At 48.0% G+C, this 27,472-nt stretch overlaps 1 protein-coding gene across 6 annotated transcripts in view; it reads right to left on the bottom strand.

Moving 5' to 3' along the window:
• ADAMTS14 (ADAM metallopeptidase with thrombospondin type 1 motif 14) overlaps positions 1 to 9,723 on the bottom strand; it is a 76,735-nt gene extending 67,012 nt beyond the window's left edge. For 4 of the 6 annotated variants that reach the window (XM_039872033.1, XM_039872037.1, XM_039872035.1 and 1 more), the window contains exons 1-2: positions 9,345 to 9,723; positions 7,227 to 7,672 (exon numbers count right to left, since the gene is read on the bottom strand). In XM_039872033.1, coding sequence (XP_039727967.1) covers positions 7,227 to 7,672; positions 9,345 to 9,555 — 657 coding nt within the window. In that variant the 5' untranslated portion in view covers positions 9,556 to 9,723. The remainder of the gene's footprint in view (positions 1 to 7,226; positions 7,673 to 9,344) is intronic. The other 2 variants (XM_039872034.1, XM_039872036.1) reach the window with 1 other exon arrangement.
• Between the last annotated feature and the right edge of the window lie 17,749 nt (positions 9,724 to 27,472).

Raw genomic sequence — 27,472 nt, 5'->3', positions numbered from 1 at the left:
GTGGGAATGTTCTGGGTGAGAATGAGAACTGGGGTGAGGAACAGGCTGCACTGAAAAAAACTTAGCCTGCCAGCTAAGTTTTAGCCTGACACCTCTGGGAGTGTCAAACAAACAGACAAGAGAAATGCTCTTGACTCTTCTCCTTTCCTGCCACTCATCCCCTCAGATCCAGCACATTCGACCAATAAATCGACACGCCATTTAAAGGCAACAGCTGAAGCTGCTGTATATCGACTGAATACTGAGTTAAGCCCTCTAGACATGACAATTCTATGGAGTGACTATTATTTTAATCCCCACTTTACAAATGAGGGAAACTGAGGCACAGAGAGGTTTGGAAACTGCCCCAGGCCACACAGCACGTAAAAGACAAAGCTGGGATTTCAACCCAGGCGGTCTGGCTCCAGGAGTCACGCTCCCATTCCCTGCAGACTGCCTCACCGGCAATCCATGCCTCTAGCGAACAACCCTCCTGTGCTGGGGCCACACATTGTCTTTAAAAATAGAACACTTTGCTTAAAATCATTTTTCTGATTTCTCCTTAAAATACTCTAAAGATCTTACTAACCCAAATCGGCTCTCCCTTTACACAGAACATATCCTCTCTAATTTGCACATTCTCACCTCCCCCTGCTAGTGTCTGACCCTCTTCTCTAACTCCTTCCTCCTGGAAGTATCTGAAATCATGGCTGCCTGTGTGCCATGAGCCCAGCCCTGTGCTCAGCATTGAGGGAAATGCAAAATTTTAAGACACAGTCTCTGATTTCTAGCAATTGGATGGCCAGGATGGGGATGCATCAAGCGGAGAGACGGGGAAGGCACCGTGGGAGGTGTGAACAGTATGAGCAAAGGCAGAGGGGCTGCAGAGTGAGGCGTGGACACGCCATCCTGGTTGTGCTGGGGGCGGGGGTCTACAGAGCAGAAGCCATCATCGAGGCTGGAGAGGCAGGTAGAACAAGGAGGTGAGGCCTATACATCCCTCCCAGAGTTCTTGGCACAGACTGCAGCAGCCCACAGTCCAAGATGTATGGGGATGGGCCAGCCTGGTGGTTGTGTAAGGGTACCACTTAAACTCCAGGCCCCACACTCCACATCCCCAGGGCATGGGTAGACAGTGGGGCAGAGGAGAGTTGGGGCTTCCCAAGGAGGTGCCAGGACAGCCTGCTCACTCCCCGGCCAGTAAAGAGCAGCCCCCAGAGCGAGGGTAGGTGTTGACACAAGAAAACCAATGAGCCACAGGCAAATCTGCTACATCGGCACTGCACCGGCATGCAGCAAGAAAGACACTTCCCCAATACTAATGTGACTACTGCTTACAAACCTCCCACGACTCTCTATGGCCACAGGGGCAAGTCTGAGCTCCACAGTGAGGCAGAGATTTTCCAAACTATAGTTTCACCATCTTCCCTCTCCCATGGACAGCTGGTATGACTTGCCATTTCCTGTATCCTGTGAAGATGTAGGACTTCCTTCCCTGCAGAATGCCTATAATTCCAACCTCTTGGCTTTAAAACTCCTACTGATGCTTAAAAACTCAACCTACATGTCCCCTCCCCTGAGAAAGCCTTCCTTCTCAGGAAGCACCTCTCCTTCTCAGTACTCACCTCCAGGCCACCCACTGAGTGCATTATACTTCCCTGAAGTTGAATGTGTGGTCTGTCTTATTTTGCACTGTCGACTGTGCGTGTTGGCCTTCTCTTGCTGGTGTGTTGACTGTGGGCTTCTGGAGTACAGGGAGAGAGAGCTGAGTTTCATCCCGGCATCCCCAGGACCTGCTCCTAGGTAGGGGTCTACGGATTGTTAACGGAAGTTTCCACTTAGCACCTCTCAGTATCCCCTCATCCTGGAAGGCATCTGGGGTATTACAGATCAGTCATAAAATTCACACTCCTGTGCACTGAGCAAGCACTATTTGGCCCATTCTGCAGAGAAAGCTGACACAGTAGAGAAGAAACAGGCCTTGGCCAACCTGGGAACCAGAGGTGGCCTCAGACTCATATCAAGAACGCTGATAATCTATGCACTGTTGCAATACAAGGGACTCTAACAATATATATAACATTTTTCACTATTAACAAGAACTAATGACTGTAGTAATCACTGTAAAAATATAAATATTACCATTAGTATTTATATTTAACATTATCTTATTTAATCCTCTGAACAATCCTATAGATGGTTGCTCTTCTCCCCTCCTTACAGATGAGGAATCAAAGCACACAGAGATTTAGAAACTTATTCAAGGTCACACAGCTAGTATGTACCAGAGCAAAGAGACCCCACGATTTCCACCACCCTGGACTATCTCTTCATAATTACTACTAACAATGCTTGTCATGGGCCTTTCTATGGATCAGGCACTTTTTGTAACAGCTTTTTGAGATATAATTCACATGTCATACAATTCACTCATTGAGAGCGTGGAATTCAAGGGCTTTTAATTATATGCATAGAGTTGTGTAACTACTACCACAATCGATTTTAACACATTTCATCACCCCATAAAGACACCCCATCAATCCTCAACTCTTCCCATTGTAATCCCATTTTTAAGACAAAAGGACTGAGGCTCAGAGAGCTTCTGTGATTTGCACAACATGAAGCAGAAGTAAGAAACAGGACTGAGACTAGCCTCCCCTGACCCCTGGCAGGAGGTGTGGGGAGGGACCAGTGTATCCTATTAAAAATGCACCATGTGCAGAGGGTGGAAAATGGAACCAGATGGTGACAAACCTTACACATGCAGCTGCTTCTGCGCCAGGCCTGTGACTCACAGAGGCAGTGCAGCCAAGCTCCTATCACCCCAGCACAGGGCGGCAAGGCCCAGGACTCAGGCAGGCAGGGAAGCAGCCTTTTAGGAGGCTGGCAGTCCGGGTTCTAGATGGGCACAGTGAGCACACGTCCCCACCAAGAAACAGGTGACCAACTCTACTCACCCCATTCCTGCACCCCTTACCCTTCTAGGACCCACAAAAAACTGGCTCCCACGCCAGGCCTCCATGTTCCTCCCAGCAATTCAGAGACACAATCGCTAATCGAGGGTTTGTTCTGCACCTGGCCCCCAGCCAGGGTTCCTACCCAGGTCCTCCCTGCCCATAGGCCCTCAAAGTTTGGAAGGACTGCTGCAATGACCAGCTGGGCTCCAGAGGAAGACTCTGAAGAATGCTGCATCGAGTTGCTGCTGCTGCCTGGGCACATTCTCAGTCTGGAACCCTAGGGCCCAACAACTACCCTTGACCCCAGAAGAAACACTGCAGGTAGGACTAGGCTTCCCTACATCCCTTATTGCCATCTTCCAAATATCCTCAAGCCTGCCTAAGTCAGTCGTTCTCTCTGCAGGCCAGGGGCCCAGCATTTCCTTCCTTGTTTATAAGGTTTGAAGAGTCTTGAGCCAATGCCACCTCCTCCAGGGAGCCTGCCTGGATGCCCTAACCAAAATAAATGGGTCCTTCTGCTGCTGCCTCATACAGGGTTTTAATTTGTCAGCTTTTACATGTGGGTGCCTACTAGCCTACAAATTCATCCAGGGCAGGGGTCCTGGCTTCCTCATTCCCTGGGTCCCTCCTGACCCCCTCCTCAAGCTGTGACACACCAGGCCCTCCAGAAGAACAAGTGGGAAGTGAGGTAAAGGGCCCAATGCTTAGTTCTAGGAATGAATTAACCACAATACAAAGAACCCTGCCAGTGTCTGTCCCAGGTGCCCAAAGGTGAGTGACTACATGGACAGCAGGAGAATCGAAAGGGGGTGATGGCCTCCATTGCAGGTTCCCGCTGGAAATGAGGATTGAGCCACAGGTTTAGAGATGGTGCTTCTCACCACAGCAGCTAAGATATGCCAAATGGCTGCAAGGCTGGGTCCACACAGACAGGGTTTTGTTCAGACCATCTTAAAACAGGCAGGTTTGCTCGGCACGAGGGCCAACCTCAGGACTGGTGTCTCTCCCCTCTGCATCTGCAGCCCAGCCCAGGCTTAGCATGGAGCAGGACCCAGGACTGACCAGGGAGGGAGGATTCGACATGGGTTTACAGGGGCCTGGCTTCAAACTTCTCCAACAAGCCCTGTCTTATGTCATAAAGCACCAATGCCAGAGCTGAAAGAGGAGCTGAGGCCATCCATTTCAGCCTCTGTGATACACCTAGGAGGCAAGTCAGGCCCTGAGAATGAAGGCAGCTTACCCAGGGTCAAACAGCATATCTTCCAATTCCTAGCCCAGAGTCTTTTCAGGTAATAGGCTCCCACATCCCTGCCCCAGGACCCCTCTCCCATCCTGCCCTTTCTTCAAAGTCAGACCAAGGCCCACCCGCCCAGCACATCTTCTTAGACCCCCTCCCTGGCCTCGTCCAGCATGGTACTCCCTAGTTTGATTGCTCAAGCTCTCCCTCTGCCCAGAATGTGTGCCCCACCCTTTGACCCTAGCAAATTTCTACTCATCCTTCAAGGCCTAGTTCAAATATCATCTTATGACACCATAGATAGTAATTGCTCCCATTTACTGAGTAACCATGCCCACTGTGTTCTGGAAAACCAACAAAGTAACGTTAAAACTATTTGCGAGGTCCCTCCTGCTTGACACCCAAGTTTCTTGAGGGCAGGAACCTGACTACAAAGCAGGGTACTAACGATATTTGCCTACACAGCACACAAGACTGAAGGGCTTTTCAAGCTACAAAGTCCTGTGCTATTGGAAGCTTCAGATCTCCTCCCCATGGCTCAGTTTCCTCATCTACACAATGGGTGAAGTTAATGAATGCACGTGACGACGGTATGTGTGCTGTGACAGTATGCATGCTGTGCCTGTGCCATGGTAAGTACTTGTTCCTGTTATTGTTATTATTTGTGTCCTTTTCATTTTCTTACATTTCCCTGTGGACCTTGCTCATGGTCAGTGCTCTGTATACACACATACACACACACACACACACACACACACACACATGCACATACACACATGCACACACCACGCTGAGCATATTTTCTTTGGAATGAATGACTTTGGCATTTGAGATACTGAAGAAGACAAGGTTAAAATCCAGAGACGAAATGAAGATGCAGAGTTAAATCTTATCATCAGACATTCTGCACTGTAGCCATCAAGTCCAAAGGTGGCTCAGCTGGGTCACTGTAAACAGCCACTCACCCTCATGAGACACAGGGCAGTTTTCTAGAATGGGCCGGAAGTGAGGAAATCTCTGCCCTAGGGAGGCCTCTGTGCTGGGCTGTGGCCTAGACAGGGACCTAGACAGGGAGGCCCCTCAGAGCTGGACTTAGGAACTGGCCCCTGGAGACAGTCAAAGGCACAAGCAGTGGCCTAGTATAAACAGGGACCCAGCCCAACCCTCAGTCTGTGAGGCCCACTTCTACCCCTCACCAACAGCAGGGGGACCCAGGCAAACCTCAGTCCCACTGCAGAAGAGGCCTCCAGAAGCCCATCCATGGGACAGCCTCTGAGACCTGATCTCCTTCTGCAAATGTCACACAGAGTTGATTTCCATCTACCAGGCAGCATCAAATACAGCCCCTCTTTGGGCAAATGAGAAGAGTAAAGCCTAGAGATGGAGAGTGACTTGCCCAGGTCACACTGCTGAGAACATTTACTCAGAGGCCACCAAAAGTCAGCAATATCAGCTGAGTAATGCCAGGCCCCAGGTCCACTGAGCAGCCTCCCGGCACCCTCAACCAAAATGTAGCTTGTCACTGTGAATACCGCACTCTGCGTCCATGTGACCTTGCTTCATGGGTGCTGGGTCAGAGTCCTTTGTTGCCCTGACCCCTGCATCATCTAATAGTCAGTGACCACTTATCGACAGGCTGCAGAGTTAGTTCAATGACAAGGAGGTTTTCAGGGTGCAAAGGGTATGGACAATTAATTATTAACAGTAATGACTGTTCTGACATCTATGTTTAGGTTCCCAGTGTACATTTACGGAGGCAGTCAAAGAAGTGGGAGGCCCAACCCTGTCACTGCACAGCCGACAGTCTACGTGGCTGATGACTTTAGAAGGAGTTCACCATGTCGTGCAGCCAAGCCGGTTGGCACCGGCGCCTTCTGTCTCTCCAGCTGCACAGACACTCAATCCCTGGGTGATTCCAGACATCACCTTGGATTTTCAACCAAAACTTGTAGCCACAGCATAGTGCTAGCCAGCAGGCCGACTGAGGGCTCCTGCGGCACAGAAATGCTGAGCCAGGGCGGGCTGGCAGCCAAGGCTCACCCTGGCATCAGGACAAGGTCTTAGCTTTCTCCAGCTGTCCTTACAACCTGGGTTTCTCAAAGTCTGCTCCACAGAACCCTGGCATTACAGACGATTCCAGTGCATGCTCAACTCTGAGAACCAATCACTGCCTAAACCATGCCTCTTAGTGAGGGCCTTATCACCTCCCATGGGGCAAAACTGGTTCTTTGGAAGGCAAAAAATTTAGTCTTTTTACATATAAAGCACATATATATATATATGGAGGAGGGAGTAGGTCCTAAGAAAGAGAACTCGCAGAGCAGAGCATCAGAAGGAGCAGGCTGGATTCAGGGCCAGAGGCAGTGGGGAAGGTAAAAGTAAAAAAAAAAATAATAGTGGCTAACACCAACGGGGCCTTGTATGTGCCAGGCAGGTGCCAACCACCAACCATGCTGCCCAGTGAAGTAGGTCATATGATCATCACAGCCCGTCAGCTCCATAACGGAGGGCCAGGATCGTGTCTGCCTCAGGCCTTGCCATAGCCCCCAGAGCTTGAACAGTACTGGGCATAGAGAACACGCACAGTAAATGTGTGCAGAATAAATAAGTCCTCGCTTCATAACTAAGGCAAAGAACCACAGGGAGGATAAGAAACTTGTCCAAAGACTCATGGCTAGTGAGTGGCACAGCCAGGATTCAACCCCAGCAGAGCCCACCTTTCTCACCTCTGCATGTGTCGGGGCTCAGAGATCCCTGCCAGGGTCTCTGAGATGTGGTCCCAGTGTGTCCGCAGATGGTAAGGGGATGAACAAGATAAGGCACCATACTAACTTGATCACTTCACACCTGACAGAGCATGAACCTGATGGCCAGCAGAGCATACAGGGTTCTCTCTGGAAAGCAGCACAGCCCCTGACTTGGCCCAGACCCCACGATGTGCCCACAGGAGTTCCAAACACAGGACCCCAAAGAGGAACCAAGTCAGCCTGACTCAGGTCGCCAGGGACTGGGGTGAGGGCAAAATGAAGCTTGAGGGAAGGCTGGTTTCTTACCAATCCATCACAGTTGCTGATGGCGACAGCTGCCCCTGGCATGCCTGTGACACCCCCAGTGAAGACACACTCTCGCTGCAAGGGCTGTCGGAAGAGTTCCCGAAAGTCCTCCTGCCACTCCACTGATGCTCCAGGTACCACCAGCCGCTGGTTGGGCTGCAGGCGCAAGTGCAGCTCCTCCCCAAAAACAGTAACATTGAAGTAGAGGGTAGAGCGCCCCACCCTGCCAGGCTGCGGGGTCACTCCTTCCGGGTGAAGGGGACTGCGAGCCACCCGGAGATGACCAGAGTGTGATGGTGATGCAGGTGGCCTGTCCACTGCCACGCCCCCTGCAGAGGCTGCTGCTGGGCCAGATACCACATGGGACAGGAAGTGTCCCTGAAAGTCTGTGCTGCACGGCACTGTCACACCATAGTCACTGAACTTTCTGGAGAAGTGTATTTCTGCTGGAGGAAAACAAAGTTATGTCAGTACAGGCTGTGTAGAGGTGAGGGTTAGCCGAAATCCCATGGGGGCAGAGAGGGGTCTACAACTCTGAGTGTCACCTTGGAGGGACCCCTTAGCCCAAGTTCGCCCATTCCCTATCCATTGCTTCCCGAGCCCCTGTATCTCTGCACTCGGATGAACAGTGTTCAAGTGCTTGGTAAACGTAATTGTTCCCTGGAGTTCCCAGGTCCTTTTTAAACTTAGCAGAAGAAAAGAAAATGATGCCAAACAGAATTCTGTCACTCTAGCAACAAGCCTTCCAACTGTGGGCACTGCTGAAGAAAGGACTAAAATTCTCCGGAAGCCCCCAGGACAAAGAGAGGGAAGGCAGGATCTACCCAAACGTCCCCAATGTGCTGAAGTCACCAACCCAGCCTGGGGTTAGGCCCTCCTCACTATGTTCCCAGAACACAGCTGGCACAACAAACACACCTAGAAACCCAGCGGATCCTGGGCACGTGTCAAAGAGAAAGGAGGAGCTGGAGAAGGAAGGGAGGGAATACAGGTTCTATATTTTTCCAAGTTTAGAAAGTAAACTTTTTTAAGCAGCGCAGTGGCTGCCGAGTTTCTACATGGCCCGGCCCCAAGCTGGGTAAATATAGATCTTCAAAAATAAAAAAAGACGCATGGGGTGACCTGCCCACTCAGACTGAATTAAGTGTGAGGTCATGGCCCCACGCTGCAGGCTGCACGCCAGCAGCCCCGTCCTCACACAGCTCTCCCTGAGCTCAGGCCAGGCCCGGCAGGAATGACAGCTCCCTGGCTTCCAGGCCTGGTGATTCATGGATGTGAGTTTGAGAGGAATCCTCATTTCCACCAGGCTCTATCTCTTGTCTCCCCAGCCTCTTTCACAGCACTGATAAAACCTGAAAAAATGATGTGTCCTGAAAATCCCCCATGCCCAAGGCAGTTAAGAGTACTAACTCTCCTCTGGTTTACCCATTATAGCAAAGGAATCCCCAAGACTTCAGCTAAAGGGATCTGTTTTGGTACCTGAACAGAGCTCACAGACAAGCAGCCACCCTGCCTGGAAATGACCGGAGCCACCTCCCCATGCTCAGAGCCACCAGGAGAGCACCCCATGCTGCAGAGTGAAGGTGGAATATGTCTGGTCTGTGTGTGGCAAGGTGAATGCACAGAGCGTGACGATGCTAGGAAGAGGGATGTAAGCGTGTTTCTGTGGAGTGTGAATGTTCCATGTTCGCTGCGGTTTGGGGCAACCACCTGTCAGCTTGCTTCCGCGTGTGTGACAGCCAGACAGACACATGCACATACGTACGCACACGCGTGCACACATGCATACAAGTTGGAGACAGAAAAGACGCTGAAAGAGAAAAACATACCGGGGTGGAAGAGAGAGAAACAAACACACAGACAGATGAACGGCACCTAAGAAGAGGCTCTGTGTTCCCAAATCTTCGCCTGGGGTCTCTCTCTACATCTTGTGCCAGAAAGGGAGAAAACTCGCGCGACAGCGTCGGTAGCACAAGGGAAAGAAAAGAGCTCAGCCCCAGTGTGCGCACCGCCTCCCACCCGCTCCAAAGCTGCCAGGGTCCACCCGCACCGTCCGACCACTCTGACCTGCGGGCACCCCGGGCCCCACGCGCTCCTGCGCCTCTGACCCGCACGCACCTGGGGTCGGGCTGCCCGCGGCGTCGCAGAGCGCACAGTGCAGGGGGAGCAAGCAAGACAGCAGCGCGCGGAGCGGAGCCATGTGGCCGCGCAGGGACGCGGGCCGGGCAGGAACCCGAGCTCCGTGCTCCGGGCTGCGGGAGAGGCTGGGGCGCTCCAGGGGCTGCCCAAACGCCGGCCAGTCGGCCTCTGCCGCCTCCTCCCGCCTCATCGCCTCCCTCCCTCGCGCTCCAGGTCCCCCGAGCCGGGCCGCCGCCTGGACTGTTGGCTCTGGGCGCCCGAGGCTGCCGGCGGGAGAGCGGAGCAGCCGACGTGCCAGCGCCCCCGGTGCCAACTGTCGACGGGTCGGTGCGCCCGCGCCGTGACGCTCTAGGACGCGCAGGAGCCGGCCGAGGGGGCGGCGGGGCGGGCCGAGGGTGGGCACACTGGCGGGGCGGGGCGGGGCGGGGCCCGGCGTGGGTCGGAGCTGGGGGCTCGGCGCGCTCGGGGGCGGGGCGCGGGGCTGGGGAGTGCAGAGACGTGCAGCCGGGCGGGATCGGAAGTGCCACGCGGAGCCAGGGCTCGGGCTGCGGGCGCCCTGGGCGAGGGTTGCCCCAGCCGCCAGGGCTCCGCCGGAGTGAGAGCCAGTAGCCGCTTTCCTTGGCTCCTCCGCTCCCCTTGTTTAACCACAGGACGGCTCTCCAGAGCCACTGGGCAGAGGGATGTCCGACTGCTTTTGGGTGGGGAGACGGTGAGCACCTCTCCCCACCCCCGCCCCCCCAGTCCGCAGAGAATGTCTTCTTTCTCTCCTAATAGTCTGATGCTCCCACTAACCTTCAGGCCCTTTGGATCTACCCATTTTGCAGACTACAGCTCCCTGGGTCCCACGTGCAGTGAATGGATGTGCCCCAGTCAGACAGCCCTGATTTAAACCCTAGATCTGATCCTCCATTCCTTCATTTGTGAAATGAGTGTTAATTATAGCACAGAGTAGGTGTTCAATAAATGATAACTGTCCTCTATTTCTACCCCTGGCACCAAGACACCTACTACATAGCCCAAAGTGAGAAAAACCAAAGGTCTGAGAAATGAGAGTGGATGCTGGTTTTGCAATGTTGCCAAGACCAGTTCGGTAGTCAGGCAAACAGCCCAACTCCTGCTCTGCTCCCCCGCTTTACTCTATAAATGTGTTCCTAATGATTTGCAAATGAACTGTATTTCAAGCAATCCAGAGGTGGGAATTAGAGAAAGATATATTTTCTTTTTAAGAACTGTGGAATAAAGAGTCTTTGTGTAAAGTGTATAAAGACCCACAATCTTGCTGCTTTTGAGTTCAGACATTGTATCGTAGGGCTTTCTTCAACGGAGGCCAGTCCGTGGATGGAAATTCTCTCACCAGACTTCTCTTGGGAATCTCTGGGTCCCCTGAGAGAAGACTTGGGTTCCTGGCCTCTTCTCTTCACTAGAGGTGTCCCAGTCTACACCCTTGCTGGGCTCTGAATGTGTTCCTGCCTGTGGGCAGAGAGCTGGAGTCTTCATCCTCATGGCCCCAGCACCTGGCGCAAAGGCCTTCTGAGAGGCGGTGCTTGTGGAATGAATGAGATGACATCAAGAGTTTGGAGGTCCAGTGCATTTATGAATCAGGTTCAGAGAGCTGAAGTGATGTGTCCCAGTTACATAGCTCATTTGCAACGGAGCTGGGATCAGAACCCATGGTCTAGTACTGAGTGAGAGAGACTAGGAGTCAGATGACTGTTTTAGGTTGGACTTTGCCAAGTACAGGCCATGTGACCAAGGGAAAATCATTTTCCTCTTTGGGCTGCAGTACCTCATCTGTCGAAGGGGAAATCATGAGGATCCCAGGAGCCGCAGATATAAACTCTAATCCCGTGGAAATGGAGTGTATTCTATTCTAAGCAACATCAAAGCATCCAGTTAAAATCCTCCCTCTGTATCCTCAGGGGATGGCTCCAGGACTCACAGACACCAGAATTGTGGATGCTGAAGTCTCTTATATAAAATGGCATAATATTTGCATCTAATCTGTATTTCCATACAGGCCACAGTAGGGTACACCTACACAGCACTTCATTCGCCTCGATTCAGCATAGCGCTGGGCACATGGTAAATTCAGGTTCTGCTTTTTGGAACTTTCTAGGATTTCTTTTCCAAATATTTTTGATCCACGGTTGGTTGACTTCTTGAATGTGAAACCTGTGGTGGATATGCAGAGCCAACTGTGTTTGGAAATGACGCCATCAAACTAATCTATCTTAAATTCAGGAAAGATAGAGATCGTCTTTCTCCTCTTTCTGTTCATTTAAGATCTCCGAAGTCAGTGGTCAGACTGTCGTTTTGTGTGTGAAGGCTGATGGAGCAAAAATGTGAGGGGTATGTGTGTGTCTGGGGGAACGTGGAGAAGAGGCTGTGAGATGACCAGGCTGGAAAGGTCTCCATTCCACGATCCTACAAAACGAGCTCAGGATAAAATGGCCTCCCTTCTTGGGGTCTCAGTTTTTCCAGCTGCAGAATGGGGGCCTTGCGGGGACAGAAGGGAAAAGTCATGGCATATGATTGCTAATTTTCTCCCAGAGAAAACTGCAAGGCCATTCCAGAGAAGTTTGCTAGAAAACTCAGGGTCCTGAGCCCCCTCCCCAGAGTCCACTCAACTCTTCCTGGTAAGTCAAGAGGGACATATCAGAGCTGGGATCCCAGCAGCCTGACTCGGGAGCAGTGGGCTGGGGCCTTCCCTGAAGCCAGTCTTGGCAAGCAGAGAGCAAAACCTCACCCTGGTTCTCTACCCTCACCCCTTTCCCTGGGGCTACAATGGTTGCTTTTGTTGGCAAGTATTGTATGTCCATGCTCTTTTCTACTGAGGAAGCCTTTGTTGGAAAGAGGAGACATAGGAGCATAGCTCAGAGTCTGAGAAGGTGGGGGAAATGGCTGGGTGGCCAGCCTGTTTCTGGAGAGGAACGGGGCCAAAGCAAAGAAATCTATGGGCATCAGCACCCTCCTAGGAAGGTAAATTCTGGGTCCCAGTCTCTCACCTTGGGATTTTTCACAGGAGAGAATGGCTTGGGTGTTTCTGTTGTTGACAGTCCTCCAACACTTATCCAGTACTCTTTCAGTCTACAGCCCTGGCAAGAGAGGGAGAGATGCAATTTGCACTGTGCAGAGTCAGCAACCAATTGGAAGACATAACAAGTACATGAAAAAGCCTGAAAACTAGGTAGGACAGAGAGAGAGAGGTGTGCTCTGGATGAAGGAGCAGGGTCACCAGTAAGAGCTATGGAGATTCAGAAGGAGAGGGCTCAGGGGAAAGTTCTGCAGAAGACATGGATCTGAGCTGAGCCTTCCACAGGAGAGGTGGCGAGGAGAAGTGCTCTTGCTGCAAGGACTGGCTCGAGCATGGGCATGAAGGTCGGAACGGTTCACCTTGAAATGAGCGCCCCCTGAAGAGGGAGACAGTCCTGGCCTCTGGCCCATTCTTCTTTGAGCATAGACAAAAAACCAGAGAGTTGGAACTAGAGGTACACTGAGACCGTCGCTAATCTGATGCCCATTTAACAAGTTAGGTAAACTGAGGTCTAGAGAGAGATAGGGACCTGCCCATGGTTGCACAGCTAGTTTAGAGTAGGGACGGGCCCCTGGCTTCAAAATCCGGGCACCTGCCCTCTCATTTGCAGAAGCACAGCCTCTCCCCAAAGCACCAGTTCCTCTCCCTTGCTCCCCATGGCTTCCAAGATGAAGAAGAAGTGGTTTGAGGTTGAGACAATAAAATCTCCCCATTTCATAAGGAGGCACAGACATCCCTAAGGAACTAAGAGTGTCAGTCTGAGACAAGTCTCTGCAGCAAGAGGCCAGGAAACCCTAAGGGAGGGGCATCTGGGTGACACAGTGGGAGGCATTGTTGTCACTGCTCAGGGGGCCTAGCAGGTAGCTGTCATTTGTTGAGTACCAGCTGCTATGCTAAGCACTATACATGTTACCCTGAAACACACACAGAAGATCCCTTTCTCATAACCTTTGGTGTGCCCAGTGACCAGCTAGCTGGGTTCTGACATACTAAGGAGATGAGAAAGGTAATTTTGCTCCTAGCTCAGTGAAAGCCACCACCATCCACACAGTTAGGAAGCCAGACGGCCAGAGCCACCCTGGTCACCTCTCTCACCAGCCATGTCAATCATCTCCAAGCCCTGGTATCTGTTCTAAAGGACTCCCCAAATACAGCTACTTCCTTCCATCCTGAATGCACTCGCTGCCCCTGAAACCTTTCCAACTGCATCCAGAGGAGGTATCTGAAACATATCTCAGATTACTATCCGCCTCCACCATAAAACCTACAAAGTTTCCATTGCTCTTAGGATATAGACTCCCTATCTCAGTCTATGAGGCTCCTGCCTTCACATTTCTCCAGCTAGCTCCTTGTAATGCCCCAGGTTCACCTTGCCTCAGGGCCTTTGAACAGGCCGTTTCCTCTGTCCTGAAGGCTCTATGGTCCCTCTTTACCCAGTCAACCCCTGCTGACCTTTTGGATATCGCTTTGGTCGTCACTTCCTGAAGCCTGTTCTGCCCCACCAACTAGGTCAAGTCCCCCTGCTGTGGTACCTACCACCTCCATCTCCTTCACAGCACTTCTCACTGTTGAGTTTCACCTGATTCTGTGCAATTCACAAATGAATGTCTGCTTCCCCCAACCCCCAGACCATGAGTTTCACAGGGAGCAGGAACCTTGTCCAGATTTTTCCCCTCATTGTATCCCCCGTACCTGTGCTGTGTTTGGCACCTAGTGGGCCCTCTGTCAATATTAGTTAAATTAATAATCAAAGGAATGGGAGTTGGAGAAAGAATAGTTCATGGAAAATTTGAAGAGTTAAGCATTTCCCAGAATCATTCCAGGGGAAAACTTGAGACACACTTGTAAGTTCTGATTCCACCAACAACTCGAAGGTCAGCAAGCTCCACAGCCAGGCAGGGATGTCATGTCTCCCCAAGCCTTGACAAGGTATTAAAAAAATAACAAAATCAGTCCTCACAGCTGCCACTTATTGGCCAGGCACCTAACATATTTTCCGCAGTTCTCGCAACAACATTGCAAGTTGGTCTCACCTCTGCTTGCAGGCTTTGCAAGGTTAGGCGATTTGCCCCAGTACTCACAGCTGATTAATATCGGAGTCATAATGACACCCAAGTCAGATTTCAACTCACAAGCTTCTGAGGACACCGTGGTGCCTGCACAAGATTTTCCCGCCCTCAGCCCCTTAGAGGTCACCAAGTTAATTTTGTCTTCTTTTTTTATTTTAAAAAATATTTTGGTTGTGAACATCATAACACACACAGAAAAGTGCCCATTTTACAAAGGGGCAAACCAAGGCCCAGGGAACAGAGGTGAGTTCTCTGAGGCCAAACAGTGAGGTCGTTCAGGGGCAGGATAATACCCCAAGGCCTGGTTCCTAATCAGATGGATCTTAGGGCATCTCCACTCTTGGCCCCTCCCACCCAGGACCACAGACCCTTTGGCCTTTCATCATTGGTTCCCACTTCAACCCAAAGAGAAGAAGAAATGTGCATCTCTACCTTCTGATACCTAAAAACCACAATCCTGCTAAAAAAAAAAAAATTCTAGGCCAGTAGTTCTCAAATTGGGGTCCACCAGACCAGCAGAATCAGCATCGCTTGGGTGTTTGTCAAATTTGCAAATTCTCAGGACCCAGACCTACTCAATCAGAAACTCAGGGGTTAGGGCCCAGCAATCTGTGTATTAAACCATCCAGGGGATTCCGATGCATCCTTAAATTTAAGAATCATTGTTCTGAGCAAAGACTTGAAAACCGGGGCCAAATTAAGACTGAGAACAAACTCACTGAGGACCTATGACCTGCTCCAAATTAAAGGCTGCTACCCTCACCTCCCCTCCCAAGCTCCTAAGCCTGGGCTCGAGCTGCATCTAACTTTGAGTCTGAACAGAGCTCCAGGAGCATCCAAGGGAACCAGAGACCATGGCTTGTGGCCCTTCTCCACATCACCCTTCTCCTTCCCCACCCTGCCCCCAGTATTCTCTGTGCACATTTTTTGGCAAGTGTTTAATGACCATATCTAGGAGAAAGGGATGGGTTAAGTTAACTACAGTGATTTGTCATGCATCACAGAACAGCTGATACTCCTGAGACCAGCTGAACCATGAGATCAGTTAGAAAAAATGCTGTTTGTGCCCTGTGTATAGACACCGTGTGGTTGTGGTTACTGCATGTTGAAGGGTTCAGGGAGAGGAGGTCCCCTTGTCCTCATAAGGAAGGATGCCAGAAAGGCCAGCTGTCCTTCAGGAACTATTTCTGTCATTTCCTCTTCCAAAACTGTAGGTCTGTGATTGCAACATAAGCATCCTTCTAAACAAAGTCCATTGCAGCCCCTGACATTGACCTTTTGGGGTTCAATAGAGGTAGACAGAAAGCAAAGACCTCTCCCATTTCCTGGAGTCCCTTGGGTGTGATAAAAGGACTCAGAGATTTGGGAAGGACCCATTTTTCACAAGACTTTCTTCTAATCCTAGTGTCCTCTTAGATGCCATGGGTGGCATTCTGCAGCAAAAAGGGGCCAAGGTTCCATTCTGTTCTTTTCTCTAGATCAGCTGGGTTACATGTAACCAAAAAAAAAAAAAAATCAAATATGGCTTAATTTATTATCCCGTATAATATAAAATACTGAAGCAGGCCTGTTGTGGCTTAATTAATTTGGCAGTCAAATAGAGTCCTCCAGTTCCTGCCTCTTTCCACTCTGCCATGTTTAGTGGTTAGTCTCATCCTCAGGCTTGTCCTTTCTTAGTCACAAAATGGCTGCATTAGTGCCAGGCAACATATGTCCACCAGATGCAATGGTGATCAGAAGCAATGGAAGAGGGAATTCTTTCCTGTTCCCTCTTTTTGAAAAATTTCATTATGCAAATTTGCAAATATACGCAAAAGAAGGCAGAATAATATGAAGACTCCCTCCATTTACCCGTAATCCAGCTTCAATCATTCTCAGCACACGACTAGTCTTGTTCCCTGTACCCCTTCCTCTCTGGAGACACCCTGGGTTGTCTTAAAGCAAATCTCAGACATCATTTCTCATTTAGTATCAGTAGCTAATAGATAAAGATTCTCTTCTTTAAAACAAAAACAAAACAGCAACAACAAAAACAGCAATTCTTTGTCACAGCTAACAAAATTAACCATAATCCTTAAAATCATCTTATATTCAAGCATTGTTCAAACTTCCCCAACTGTCACGAAAAATTTTGTTTTGATTAGTTTTGTTTTCAAGACTTGATTTGTTCGAATCAGGGTCCAAACAAAGTTCACACATTGCATTTGACTGATGTGTCTCAGAAGACTATTTTCATCTAAACCATGGGTGGGCAAACTATACCTAGGGCCAAGTCCAGCCCAGGCCTGTTTTTGTCCACAGACCCAGCTACTTCTACTTGTTTACATATTCTTTGGTTCATTTTATGCTATACAGGCAGAGCAGGGTAGTTTCTACAGAGCCAGTATGGCCCACAAAGACTAAAATATTTATTACTTGATCGTTACAGAAAATATTTGCCAACTCCCAATCTAAACAATTTTCCCCTCTCTATTCTTCTTCTTCTCCGTAGTAGTAGTAGTAGTAGTAGTAGTAGTAGTAGTAGTAGTAGTAGTTGTTGTTGTTAAGAAACCAGGACATTTGTCCTACAGAATTCTGCATTCCATGTGCTGTTTTTGAAGAACTAAGTAGAGGCTACCAGAAGCCCTCTGGCAGCAATTTGCCCTCGAAGAGGAATTTTCATTCAAAAGGCTAGTCAGCTCTCTGTTCTGCTTCTGTAAATATGCTTGCTGCATGGGCTGTACTCAAAATTGACTAAAGACTCATCTTCCTTTTGTTTGATCTGGCTAAGCTACAAATGTAACTGTTTGTACCCCCTAACAACTCCCAAGCTTTGTAACACTTTATAATTACCGATAACCCATAGCAACTCCTCCCCTTTGTAACTCGATCTAACTATCTGCAACCATAGCAATTCCTGCCACTTTGTAACCGTCTGAGAACAAATTAACCAATCGGCCCATGCCCAAAAGGGTCTATATAAGGAATGTTGCATCTGAGCTCAGGGCCCAGATCTCCTCTGGGACCAATGGGGTAATAAACTTGAGTTCTCCAACTCTCCCAGTGCTGCTTGGTTTCTTGCCGGTCTAATTTTGGATCTTTTCTGCAACACCCTCAAGTCTCAGTGTCCAGAATTACCCTCAACCTGTTCCTTAGCCAGTCCCTGACAAGGGCGGAGGCCCTCATTGGAAGCACTGAGAAGACCTCACTCTCCTCAGCCACTCAAAGTGCAGAGCTGTTAGAGGTGAGTCTACGTTTACTCATTTCCAAGATGACCCGCCCACTTTCAAACTGGGGGCAACACAGGTACCCACGCTGTGCCTGTGAAATTCCTGCCTTCCATTTTTGCGGAGTTTTCATAAGTCTCAGCTGCAAATAGTCATTGGAAGTTGTTGTCTGTGTGTCCTCCAAAAGAGGGGAGGCCTTTCCCCACCACCCAGCCATGGAGAAGGCTGTAAACATCTACTGAACACCAAATATGTACATGGCCCTATGGAAAACACTGCACGGACGCCAGTGAGTGTCAGCCCCTCCAGTCTGCTCTCCACTTACAAACTTCAAACTAAATTCAGATGACCTGAACATATACCTGCTTGTGATTCAAGTGGTGAAGATGATGTCTAGATGTTTTGTATGATGTCTAGCATTTGCTCAGCAAAAGAAAAATCTTAGCTGGGAAGTTTGGAGTCCAGAGTTCCCATCAAAACTCTGCTGCTAACTGGCTAGTTAGGATAACTCTAAGCATCCTTTCCGCCCTCTGAAACATAAATGGGTGTGTGAGATCACCTCCATGGTCCCTCTGAGCCTCAACTATCCATGACTCAGCCCCCAGGCCTTTGTACAGGCTATTTCCTCAGCCCAGGATGACTTTCCCCCATGTCTCCACGTGGTAAGCTATGATTCTTCCTTTAAATCCTTTTTCAGTGGTTACCTCCTTCCTTAAACACTCCCAGACACAGAACCACCCCCACTCTCCCACCAGCAAATCATTCAATCCCTCCCTCTTCTGCTCCACATCTGTATCTTGGAAGAAAGTCTGTGGGACTCCCTATGCTGAAATTATTCATTGGCTTAATAACTGAACTAAAGGTCTCATTTCGCCTTTACTTACTGTCTAGCATACAGCCTGGAACATGGTAGATGCTTTATAAATGTTCAATGAATCAGTTAATGAAAGTGTTAATTAGTCATTTGTGTTTTCTTAAGCCTGTGTTGGGAGATTGCTATTATGGTTGGGAGAAAGACACATACTTCTTGTTGAAGCATTTCTTATAAATTTCTTAAGGGCAGGGGCCAGTCTTTGTTCAGGCTTTGTTTCACCAAGGCTTGGCACCCAGTAGGTGCTCAATAAAAGTGTACTGCATTGAACAGCATTGAGGTCTCCTACCCGCAGCCTTCCACCCTGGGTGAACGGCTCTCTTCAGGGGACTCAAAGATTCCTTTAAGACTTTGAACCTATCTTCCTGAGGAATGTAGATTAGTGATTTGATTAGCATAGAAAATACCTATGCTGGCACCAGTACAAGAGCTGAAGGCCAGGTTCTGGTTGGCAGGGGCTTGCAAAGAAAACCCTGCTGGCTCCAATAGCACCCCCGAGAGGACCCTTGCTACCATGGTTTATGGACCCAGGCTTAAGTCAAAAGGTCCCCAGGGAGAGAACCTCTCCTATCAACATAATAATAGTAACGATGATGTGTTTGTGGAGCAAAGTGTGGGTGCTGCAGACTGCTGCTAAGGGCTAGGCTCAGTCAGCTCAGCCTTCGACTGGGGAGTCTGGACATTCTGAGAGATAACTTCTTCCCTTAGGACCCAATGTCAGGTTAACATTGATTTTACTATCTTTATTCATGTAACCCCGATGGGGTATTTTCCCCATTTACAGAAGAGACTTAAACTAAGATCCAGAGAAGTTAAGTAATCAGGCCAAGGTCACACATTAGTAAGTGGCAGACTTGGGACTTGGAGTTAGCGTTTCAGAACCTCAAATCCATGCTCTCCACACACCTCTAGGGTCTGCAAGTATGTCATTTCTCACCAATGTTAGCTTCATAATGGTTCCTCATAGCGCATGACTCCCCAGGGTGCTTAGAACTGGGCTGGAACCATAGCCAGCTTCCAGTAGACTGTGAGAGGCTGATTAAATCCTGTGCCTTGTGTTCTCGGTAGAGATGGCCCCTGCAGCCCCAACTAGAAGGTGAGAAATTATTTCAGCCTGAAGAGATACTCAGGCCTTGGGAACTGAGTGTGGCCAGATACACATTATCTAACCCAAAACTGATGACGACACCCCAGTGGGCACCATTAATCACCCATCCACCACAGGTACTTCTGTTTTTTTATAACTCCAAGCAGCCCAGGCTCCCGGATGTTAGAGCTGCCCCACATTTAAGTTCCATAGGCCTCCAAGATATACTTGTTGGCAAGGCTTTCAGATCAATTAGCCAAGGCAGCGCTGGGAAGTTGGGAGGTTTGTGGGATGGGAACTGCGTCAGAAATCTCTCCCAGGGCCCCTGACTCAGCCACCAGATGGCTACTTAGGGCCACTGGAGCTGAGCCTTGGGCGGAGGGGTACTGAGAGCCGTGGGAAGACAAGGTCACAGAGAGAGCAAAAGGCACGGAGAATTGAAGTACAGTGTAAAGAAAGACCCAAAGCTGGAATGAGCTAAAAAAGGGCTCCAGATTGCACGTTACAAGCTGCAAAACCTGGGCTCCTGAGCTATATGCTTCTCTGAGTCCACTCCATCTGGCCAAGGAAGTGTCCTCCTACTCGGAAGTGACTGACTTTGACCGAATGTTCAAAATAGATCTGAATACCTCTGCAATTGAGAGGAGATGAGCTCTCTCTGGAGGCAGCCACACCCAGTGACCTAACTGCCTTTCTGAGGTGTGAGCACCAGGGGGAGGCAGGGAGGCAGAGCCCTGCGTCAGTCCCTGGGGAGTGGCTTTTGGAAGGTGCACCACTGTCAAAGTACAAATGCCAGAAAGCCAAACATAAGACACAGATTAGTGTCCAGAGCCATGTGAATTTATGAGTTTGGGGACTCCTTGGCCCTTCCTCCTCCTAGCTGCAGGAGTTCATGAACAACAGCCAAAGTGACAGTCAGGCAGCTTATTTCCCTGAGGAACCCTAAGTCTAGGAAATTTCAATCTCATAAGGGAGCTGTTAGCAAACCTGCCCAATCATTGCCCTGGGCACACAGCAAACAAATCTGCCCTCTGCTTTGGAGAGAGACAAAATTTTTATCTTCCAAAGCTATCTGTCATGCAAAAATCCTTTAAAAAAAATAGTCCAGAAAAAAAAGCTATACATACAGAGACCCATAGGAGTGGTCTCCCAACAGATGCTGTGGGAGCAATGCAAGCTTGGGAGCTAAGCAGGGAGAGGCCACCTATACAAGGGTGAGCAGTGAAGCCACATCCTTTTTTTTCTCTTGGCCGAGCCCTATCTTAGAATCTGGAAGCAGAATCCAAGACAATCAGTGAGGGTGGGTAGGAGGAACCAGGTACATGGGGTCCAGGAGAAGGAAGGAGGCTAGGAAAGAAGTAGACACTTTTGGGACCACATCAAACTGATAAGGTGGGTCCCCTTTTAAGCCTCTGACTTAAGTGAAACTGTTTATTACCACCTATTGGGACTTCCCTCCCTGTTTGATGCAAATTACTTCCCTGACCCTAGCAAGAGAGAAGGCCCTAGCAGAACCCAAATCTCATCCGGCAGCAGGAACCTGAAGGCTCCACAGATTGAGCCCAGAGGGTAAAGCTGGAATTGGAAGGTTGGGCTCTGGAGTCAGCCTGACCCAGATTCAAGCTCAGTGCTACCACTAACCATGCAGGTGGTACAAGTCACGTCACTTCTCAAGTGCCTCATTTCCCTTTTCTGTAAAATTAAAAGAATAAGGGCACCCACTGTGAGGGATCTTATAAGATTAATCTGCTAACCCATGGGAAGTGGCAAGCTATCGCAGATAGCAGTACCAGGAATGGTGGTGACCACTAGTATCCCAACAATTTTTCTGGTGTGAAAACCGAAGGCAGAAAGTGGAGGTGAACTGGCCAAGTCACACTGCAAGACAGTGAAGCTCTGATATTCCAACTCAAGTTCTACAACATCCTGCTCAGGGTACCCACATCAACTGAGCGTGTCCTATCGCACAACACCTTCTTTTTTCCATCACCTCTCCAACCTCAGCAGCATGGTACCCTGCCCCCAACTTTTACTTTCAGGGAGAGTCACACACTGCCCCTGGTTTGTCCCTGTCAGATGGAGGATTTGGAAGGGCTTAAGGAAGGGCTTAAGTAGTGCTGGCTTGCTGCTTACCAGCTCTGTGACCTAGGGAACATTTCTTAACCGCCTCCCCCGCCATCTCCCCGCCGCCCGAGCCTCAGTCTCCCCATTTGTAAAATAGGAAAACCACTGAGCTGGTTTATCAGACTGTGGCAAAGGTGACTGTACACAAAGTACTTAGCAGAGAGCCTGGCACATTGTAAGGACTCAACAAATGTCAGCTGTTATTCTGACTGCACTGAGTATTATTGCTCTAAACGAGAATTACAAAATACTCAGACATCCAGGTCTGGGGGCTTTGGTAGATCCCATGCTCTGTAAATGAGAAATTGAGAAATAAACAAATGAGACTGTGAGTAACTATGAAAGCCCTTTGCAAACCACACAAAGCTATGCAGGTGACAGAGGTGATGCTGACTATGCTTACATGGCCACAAATGTGCTTACATGGAAGCACAGCATGTATCTAGAGCTGCAACAGAATAAAGACATGGTGATCACAGGCTGGGCTCAGCTTTCTAAGTTCCCCCATGGGAGTGAGAATAAAGTGAAGATGACCATAATGCTAGCAGCCACCTGTCAAAGGTCCCTGCTAGGACCTTTCATAGTGACAGTGATCCTGTGTGATTTCCTGAACAGGTGGATATTAATTCTCCCACTTATAAATGTGGAAAAAGAAGTAGAGGCTTTGGCCCATGGTCACAGAGCCAGAACTGGAACTTATTCAGTAGAGCATCCAAGGTCCCAGAAATATAGGGGCCACGGTTGGGCCAGAGCCAGGTGGATCTACAGCATCTAGAAGGCATTTGTCTTACTTCTCATGGATCAGATTAAGTGTTGGCTAGGTGCATGACTAGGTGACTAACTTGTCCTGGTTTGCCCAGGACTTTTCTGGTTTTAGTATTAAAAGTCCCTGCCCTGGGCAAACTGGGATGGTTGGGCATGCACCATGACCAAGACCCACTGGCTTCCAAAGGGGGCCTATTTCCTTCCAGTGGGCCCCAGTGTACCCTCAACCGAGCCACTCTCAGCTCCTGCTCTACATCCCATACCAGCTCCACATATGCCCGGAAGACCTGCCCTGTGTAGAAGGTGGAGGTGCTAGAAAGGGGGCTGGATATGGCTGAGTCCATAGTGGTACATGGAGAGATTGAAAGGAGGGAAGGAGGAGAGACATTGTAGAGACCTATCTCTCACATTCCCTTCTCCAGCTCAGCTCCACATGAGCTGGTGCTCCATCTCTGCAACTCCGTGGCCACCAGCATGCTCCTCCTGGGCATCCTCCTCCTGCTGCTGCCCCTGCCCACCACGGTCCCCAGCCACAAAGCCATGCTCTAAGTGCCAGCGCATCTGCAGGTTTGTGCCCAGCTGGTAGCTGGCGGGTGAGTGTGTGGATGTGGCCAACCTCCTGCACTTGAGCCCCTTCCTAGCGGACGGACACATAGTACTTCCTGCTGCCTGATGACACCTACACCCTCTACCACAAAGCCCTGCAGCAGGGCCCCCTCCAGCACCTGCCCCTGCTGCTCATGGCTCACCCAAGGCTCTGGTTGCCAGCATTACCCCATCCCTAATCCCTCTTCACAAAATGACCACTATGCTGATCTCTGTTACCATAGATTAGTCTTGCCAGTTTTGAACTTCATATACATGGAATCATACAGTTTGTATTCTCTTGCGTCTGGTTTCCTTTGCTCGACATTTTACATGTGAGATTCATCCATAACGTTTCTTGTATCTGTTGTTCACCATTTTTTGTTGCTATGTAGAATTTCGTTGCATGAATATACTACCGTTTATTCATCCATCCTATTGTTAACGCACATTTCGGTTGCACTCCTCAGTGGGGAGAATAGTCACAGATTTCTTGGCCAAGATTCATGACTCTAGGGCTCCCTCTTCTGTTGTACTAAAAAATGTCTTTAAAGCATGGCTTCAGAGGAGTTTGAGAACTGCTTCCTTTAACCTTCTCAAGGTTTAGTTGGATCTTCTCTTGGCTCCTCACTGTCCTGTTCAGTTTAGATTCTACCCCCAGTCATTTCTCCCCAGTATGGGACTTTGTCTTAAAAGAGATATTTGGCCAGAGAGTTCCAACATTTCATGGCGAGATTTCATGTGCTATCGGGAGGATTAATTTACATCATAATTAAAAAGCACTTCCCAAGGTGCCAGGCAGATAGTGAATGTTAAATATGGACTATTTATAATAATTGTAATAATACTATCCATTTGTACCCTACATACTAGTCTTACCCATAAACACAAGCTATTTCCTTGTATGGGTCCCTCTTTCTTGCCTCCATGCCTTTGCTCCTGCTATTCCTCTCCCTGAAAACCTCTGCACAAACTCTGCCACCTGTCAGTCCTTCAAGAGCATCCTATTCTGGTGACTTCAGTGGGTTAACAAAACCCAAAACCACCACTCCAGACCACTGTACTCCTTATTTCTAAGCCATACATACCAAATCTCCTTTAGGATTTTATGCCAATGACCTAACTTTTATTCTGTGCAACACCCTTTACATACATTACCTCATTTAATCTCCACAGCAATACTCTGAGTAGTCTAGTAGATACAATTAGTGGCCTTATTTTACAGATGAGAACACTGAGGCTTAAAGAGATTAGGTACTCATCCAAGGCTGATTGTTAATTGTGATAAAGGTGGAATTTTGACCAGGCGGTGTGGCTCCCAAGACTATAATATCAGTCAGGCGCTAAAATTTCTCTGGATTGTAGTCTCTTTAAGGCAGTGGTCCCCAACCTTTTTGGCACCAGGGACCGGTCCTCCTGTGAGAATCTAATGCCTAATCTGAGGTGGAGCTGACGTGGTGATGCAGCTTCAAATACAGATGAAGCTTTGCTAGCTTGCCTGCCACTCACCTCTAGCTGTGCGGCCCGGTTCCTAATAGGCCATGGATTGGTACCGGTCCAAAGCCCAGGAATTGGGGATCCCTGTTTTAAGGGGTCCTGTGTACTTTGTAACTCTTTATATTTATTAGTACCTAGCAGCACCTGGCACATGGTAGGTGTTCATTAAAGACTTCATCAGTGAGTTTCACAATGAATAAATGTGCACAGCGCATTGTGCTGGTCAAATGCATGGGGCTGTGGGATTTTAGGAAGAAATCTTCCTATTTGAAAGGCAGATGGAAAAGTCTCAGACACTGCTCAATTTCTTCCAAAGACTCATTAGTCAGACTCTTTCTCAAAACTTTTTTTTTTTTCCATTCAGGTTTGATTTCAGTGGGACGTTTATGTTTTCACAAGCCTTTGACCACTGGTAACCCAGCACGAAACTTCCAGACATGACCAAGCATGGCCCTCAGAATAGTCACAAAACCTAATTTTTTAACTCCATAATCTAAGCCCATCACAGAGAAATCCTAGACTTGCTGTTCCTTAATAGAAATATTAAAAAATTGGGAACTCACTGATGAGTTAGAAATCCAATTTTTGCAGACAGAATTTCACTTGGATATGAATTTGCTAGGCATCTGTGTGTGACCTGGGCTCCTGAGAAAGCTCTGGTCTTGAGCCAGAAAATCTGGGTTTGGTTCCTGCTCTGCCATTTGTTGGCTGTGTAATGCTGGGGAAGTACTTCTTGTTGTGTCTCAGTTTTTTTCATTAAAAAAAATTAGAGATAACAACATACTGCTTATGTCACAAGATTGCTAGGCATAGATTAAATAATGTATGTGAAGATCTTTGTAAACTTTAAGGTCTTTGCTATACGCAATCAAGAGAGTGAGCCATGGGAGCCAATTGGGAATGCTGTACTGCCATTTTTCAACAGCCATGATGGAACCATTAAAGCTGATGAGTGAGCCACGAAGGTAGCCCAGTAAAAGTGAAGAATGGGGCAGAGAAAGAAGAGATGAAAGACTATGAAGTGTGAAAGAAAAATGCAGAAGACCATGAGAGAGTGAGGAGCCTGATATCTTTCTAGTTCCTATGAGTACCAGCATTCTGGATGATTCCCACAATAAGCTATCCTTATAGCAACTCTCATTATTTTAAAGGATAAAAACAAAGCAAGAAATTCTACTGTTACTACTCATTTTCATGATATGCACATTATCAATCTAGATTCATGTTTTATTAATCAATAGAGATTATTGTGGGGGAGGGCACCTCAGATCAAGGGTGTTACAAATGTCTTCTCAATGCTACTTAAGTGGGGTCGATCTCATATAAAAATGATGCCAGATGCATTTGTAACCACCATAAATCTATTCATAGCCATCATCCACTGCGAGCTTCGATCTCTTTGTTAAAACTGGAAAAAATTTCTCCTTCATCAAAAACTGTGTGAATTAACTGTTGGTTGCTATACTTATCAAAGTCTTTTGAAACTTTCGGAATAAAATAGAAAGACTAGTCTGGCACATAGTAGGCAATCGATAAATATTTATTTCATTCAATAGTTATTAAATGAAATATCTATTGAATAAATATTTATTGAGTGAATAATGTTTGTAAGATCAAATATTATAGAATAATTATTTTTAAAATCTCCCCTGCTTCAATACACCTAAATATTCTGGATTAAATATAACAACATGTATCAGGAAGCATGAATAAAATTGAAAATAAGTAAGAGAAATCCCAAGGAGCCAAAAACCAAGTAAGTAAGAACTATCGAGAAAGGCAGGCTGGCTAGCCATGGGTGCCCTGAGGGCGTGTGCCTCAGAGAAACCAGAGCCCAAGTTATAATGACCACAGGAGTAAAAGGTGGTAATGTCTTGGGGTTGAGGGTGAAGGAAAGGGAATTGAAATTGAGATCATCCCACCCAAAGCCTAAATAAATTCTCGAAGGGCTAATAATGTCAATGAAAGGGAAGACTAGAAAAACAATCCACTTACTGTGGAAGGGAGTCAAGAAAGACACTTGTTTTTCTCAGTCTCAAATTCAAATGGAAGGACAGGGTGTTTCCTAAAACATCATAACCACAGACCTACCTTCCCTACATTTGAGGTAGGAATTTACACTACTTGTATGGGTCAGAATATGTGAAGCTGAAAAATAAACATAAATAGACGGGTGGGTAAAATTGGGAGGTGCCTCACAAAAAACAAATGCAAACCTGATTTGGAGGAATATTTTCAACCCAGGCTTTGCTAGATTCCCCCAGATAAAGAGCAGCCACGCATGAGCTCAAAAGCAAAACATTCAAGTATACAAGCCAACAAGAGGGAAGGTCCAGCTGATATAACAAGATAAAAAATGAGATGCACCAAAGGCTTCAGATAGTGACAAGACTAGATGTAAAATTTTAAATGAGTATGTTTGGATGTTTTTAAAAATTTTACAAGAATAGAAGACATAATCATGAAATTTGGAACAGAATGACAGAGACTAAATAGATAAATAAATCATTAAAAGTAAAATTTTTAAAAAGTTAAAACACACGCAAAAAAGTAAAAATTAAATGAACAAAAATTTGGAAAACTACACACTCTGTAGTTAAGACTGAGGGAAAACAGGCCCACTCATGCATTGCTAGTAAGAGCGAAAACTGGTGCCAACCCTATGGATGGCATATATATCTATACGCACATACGTACACATATACACATATGTATGTATATATACATACATGCTATATAAGTATAATGTACGTATATACATATGTATGTAATATGTGTATATATGTATGTGTATAACCATATTTATGTAATTTATAACAAAAGCGAACGTGCACAATGTTCTGATCCAGCAAATGATTTATGTACAAGG

The sequence above is a fragment of the Pteropus medius genome, unplaced genomic scaffold, assembly GCF_902729225.1.
Source record: "Pteropus medius unplaced genomic scaffold, Ma_sr-lr_union100, whole genome shotgun sequence".
NCBI lineage: Eukaryota > Metazoa > Chordata > Mammalia > Chiroptera > Pteropodidae > Pteropus > Pteropus medius.
Note: the sequence above shows the minus strand (reverse complement) of the source record. Positions and strands in the feature narration are given on the sequence as shown.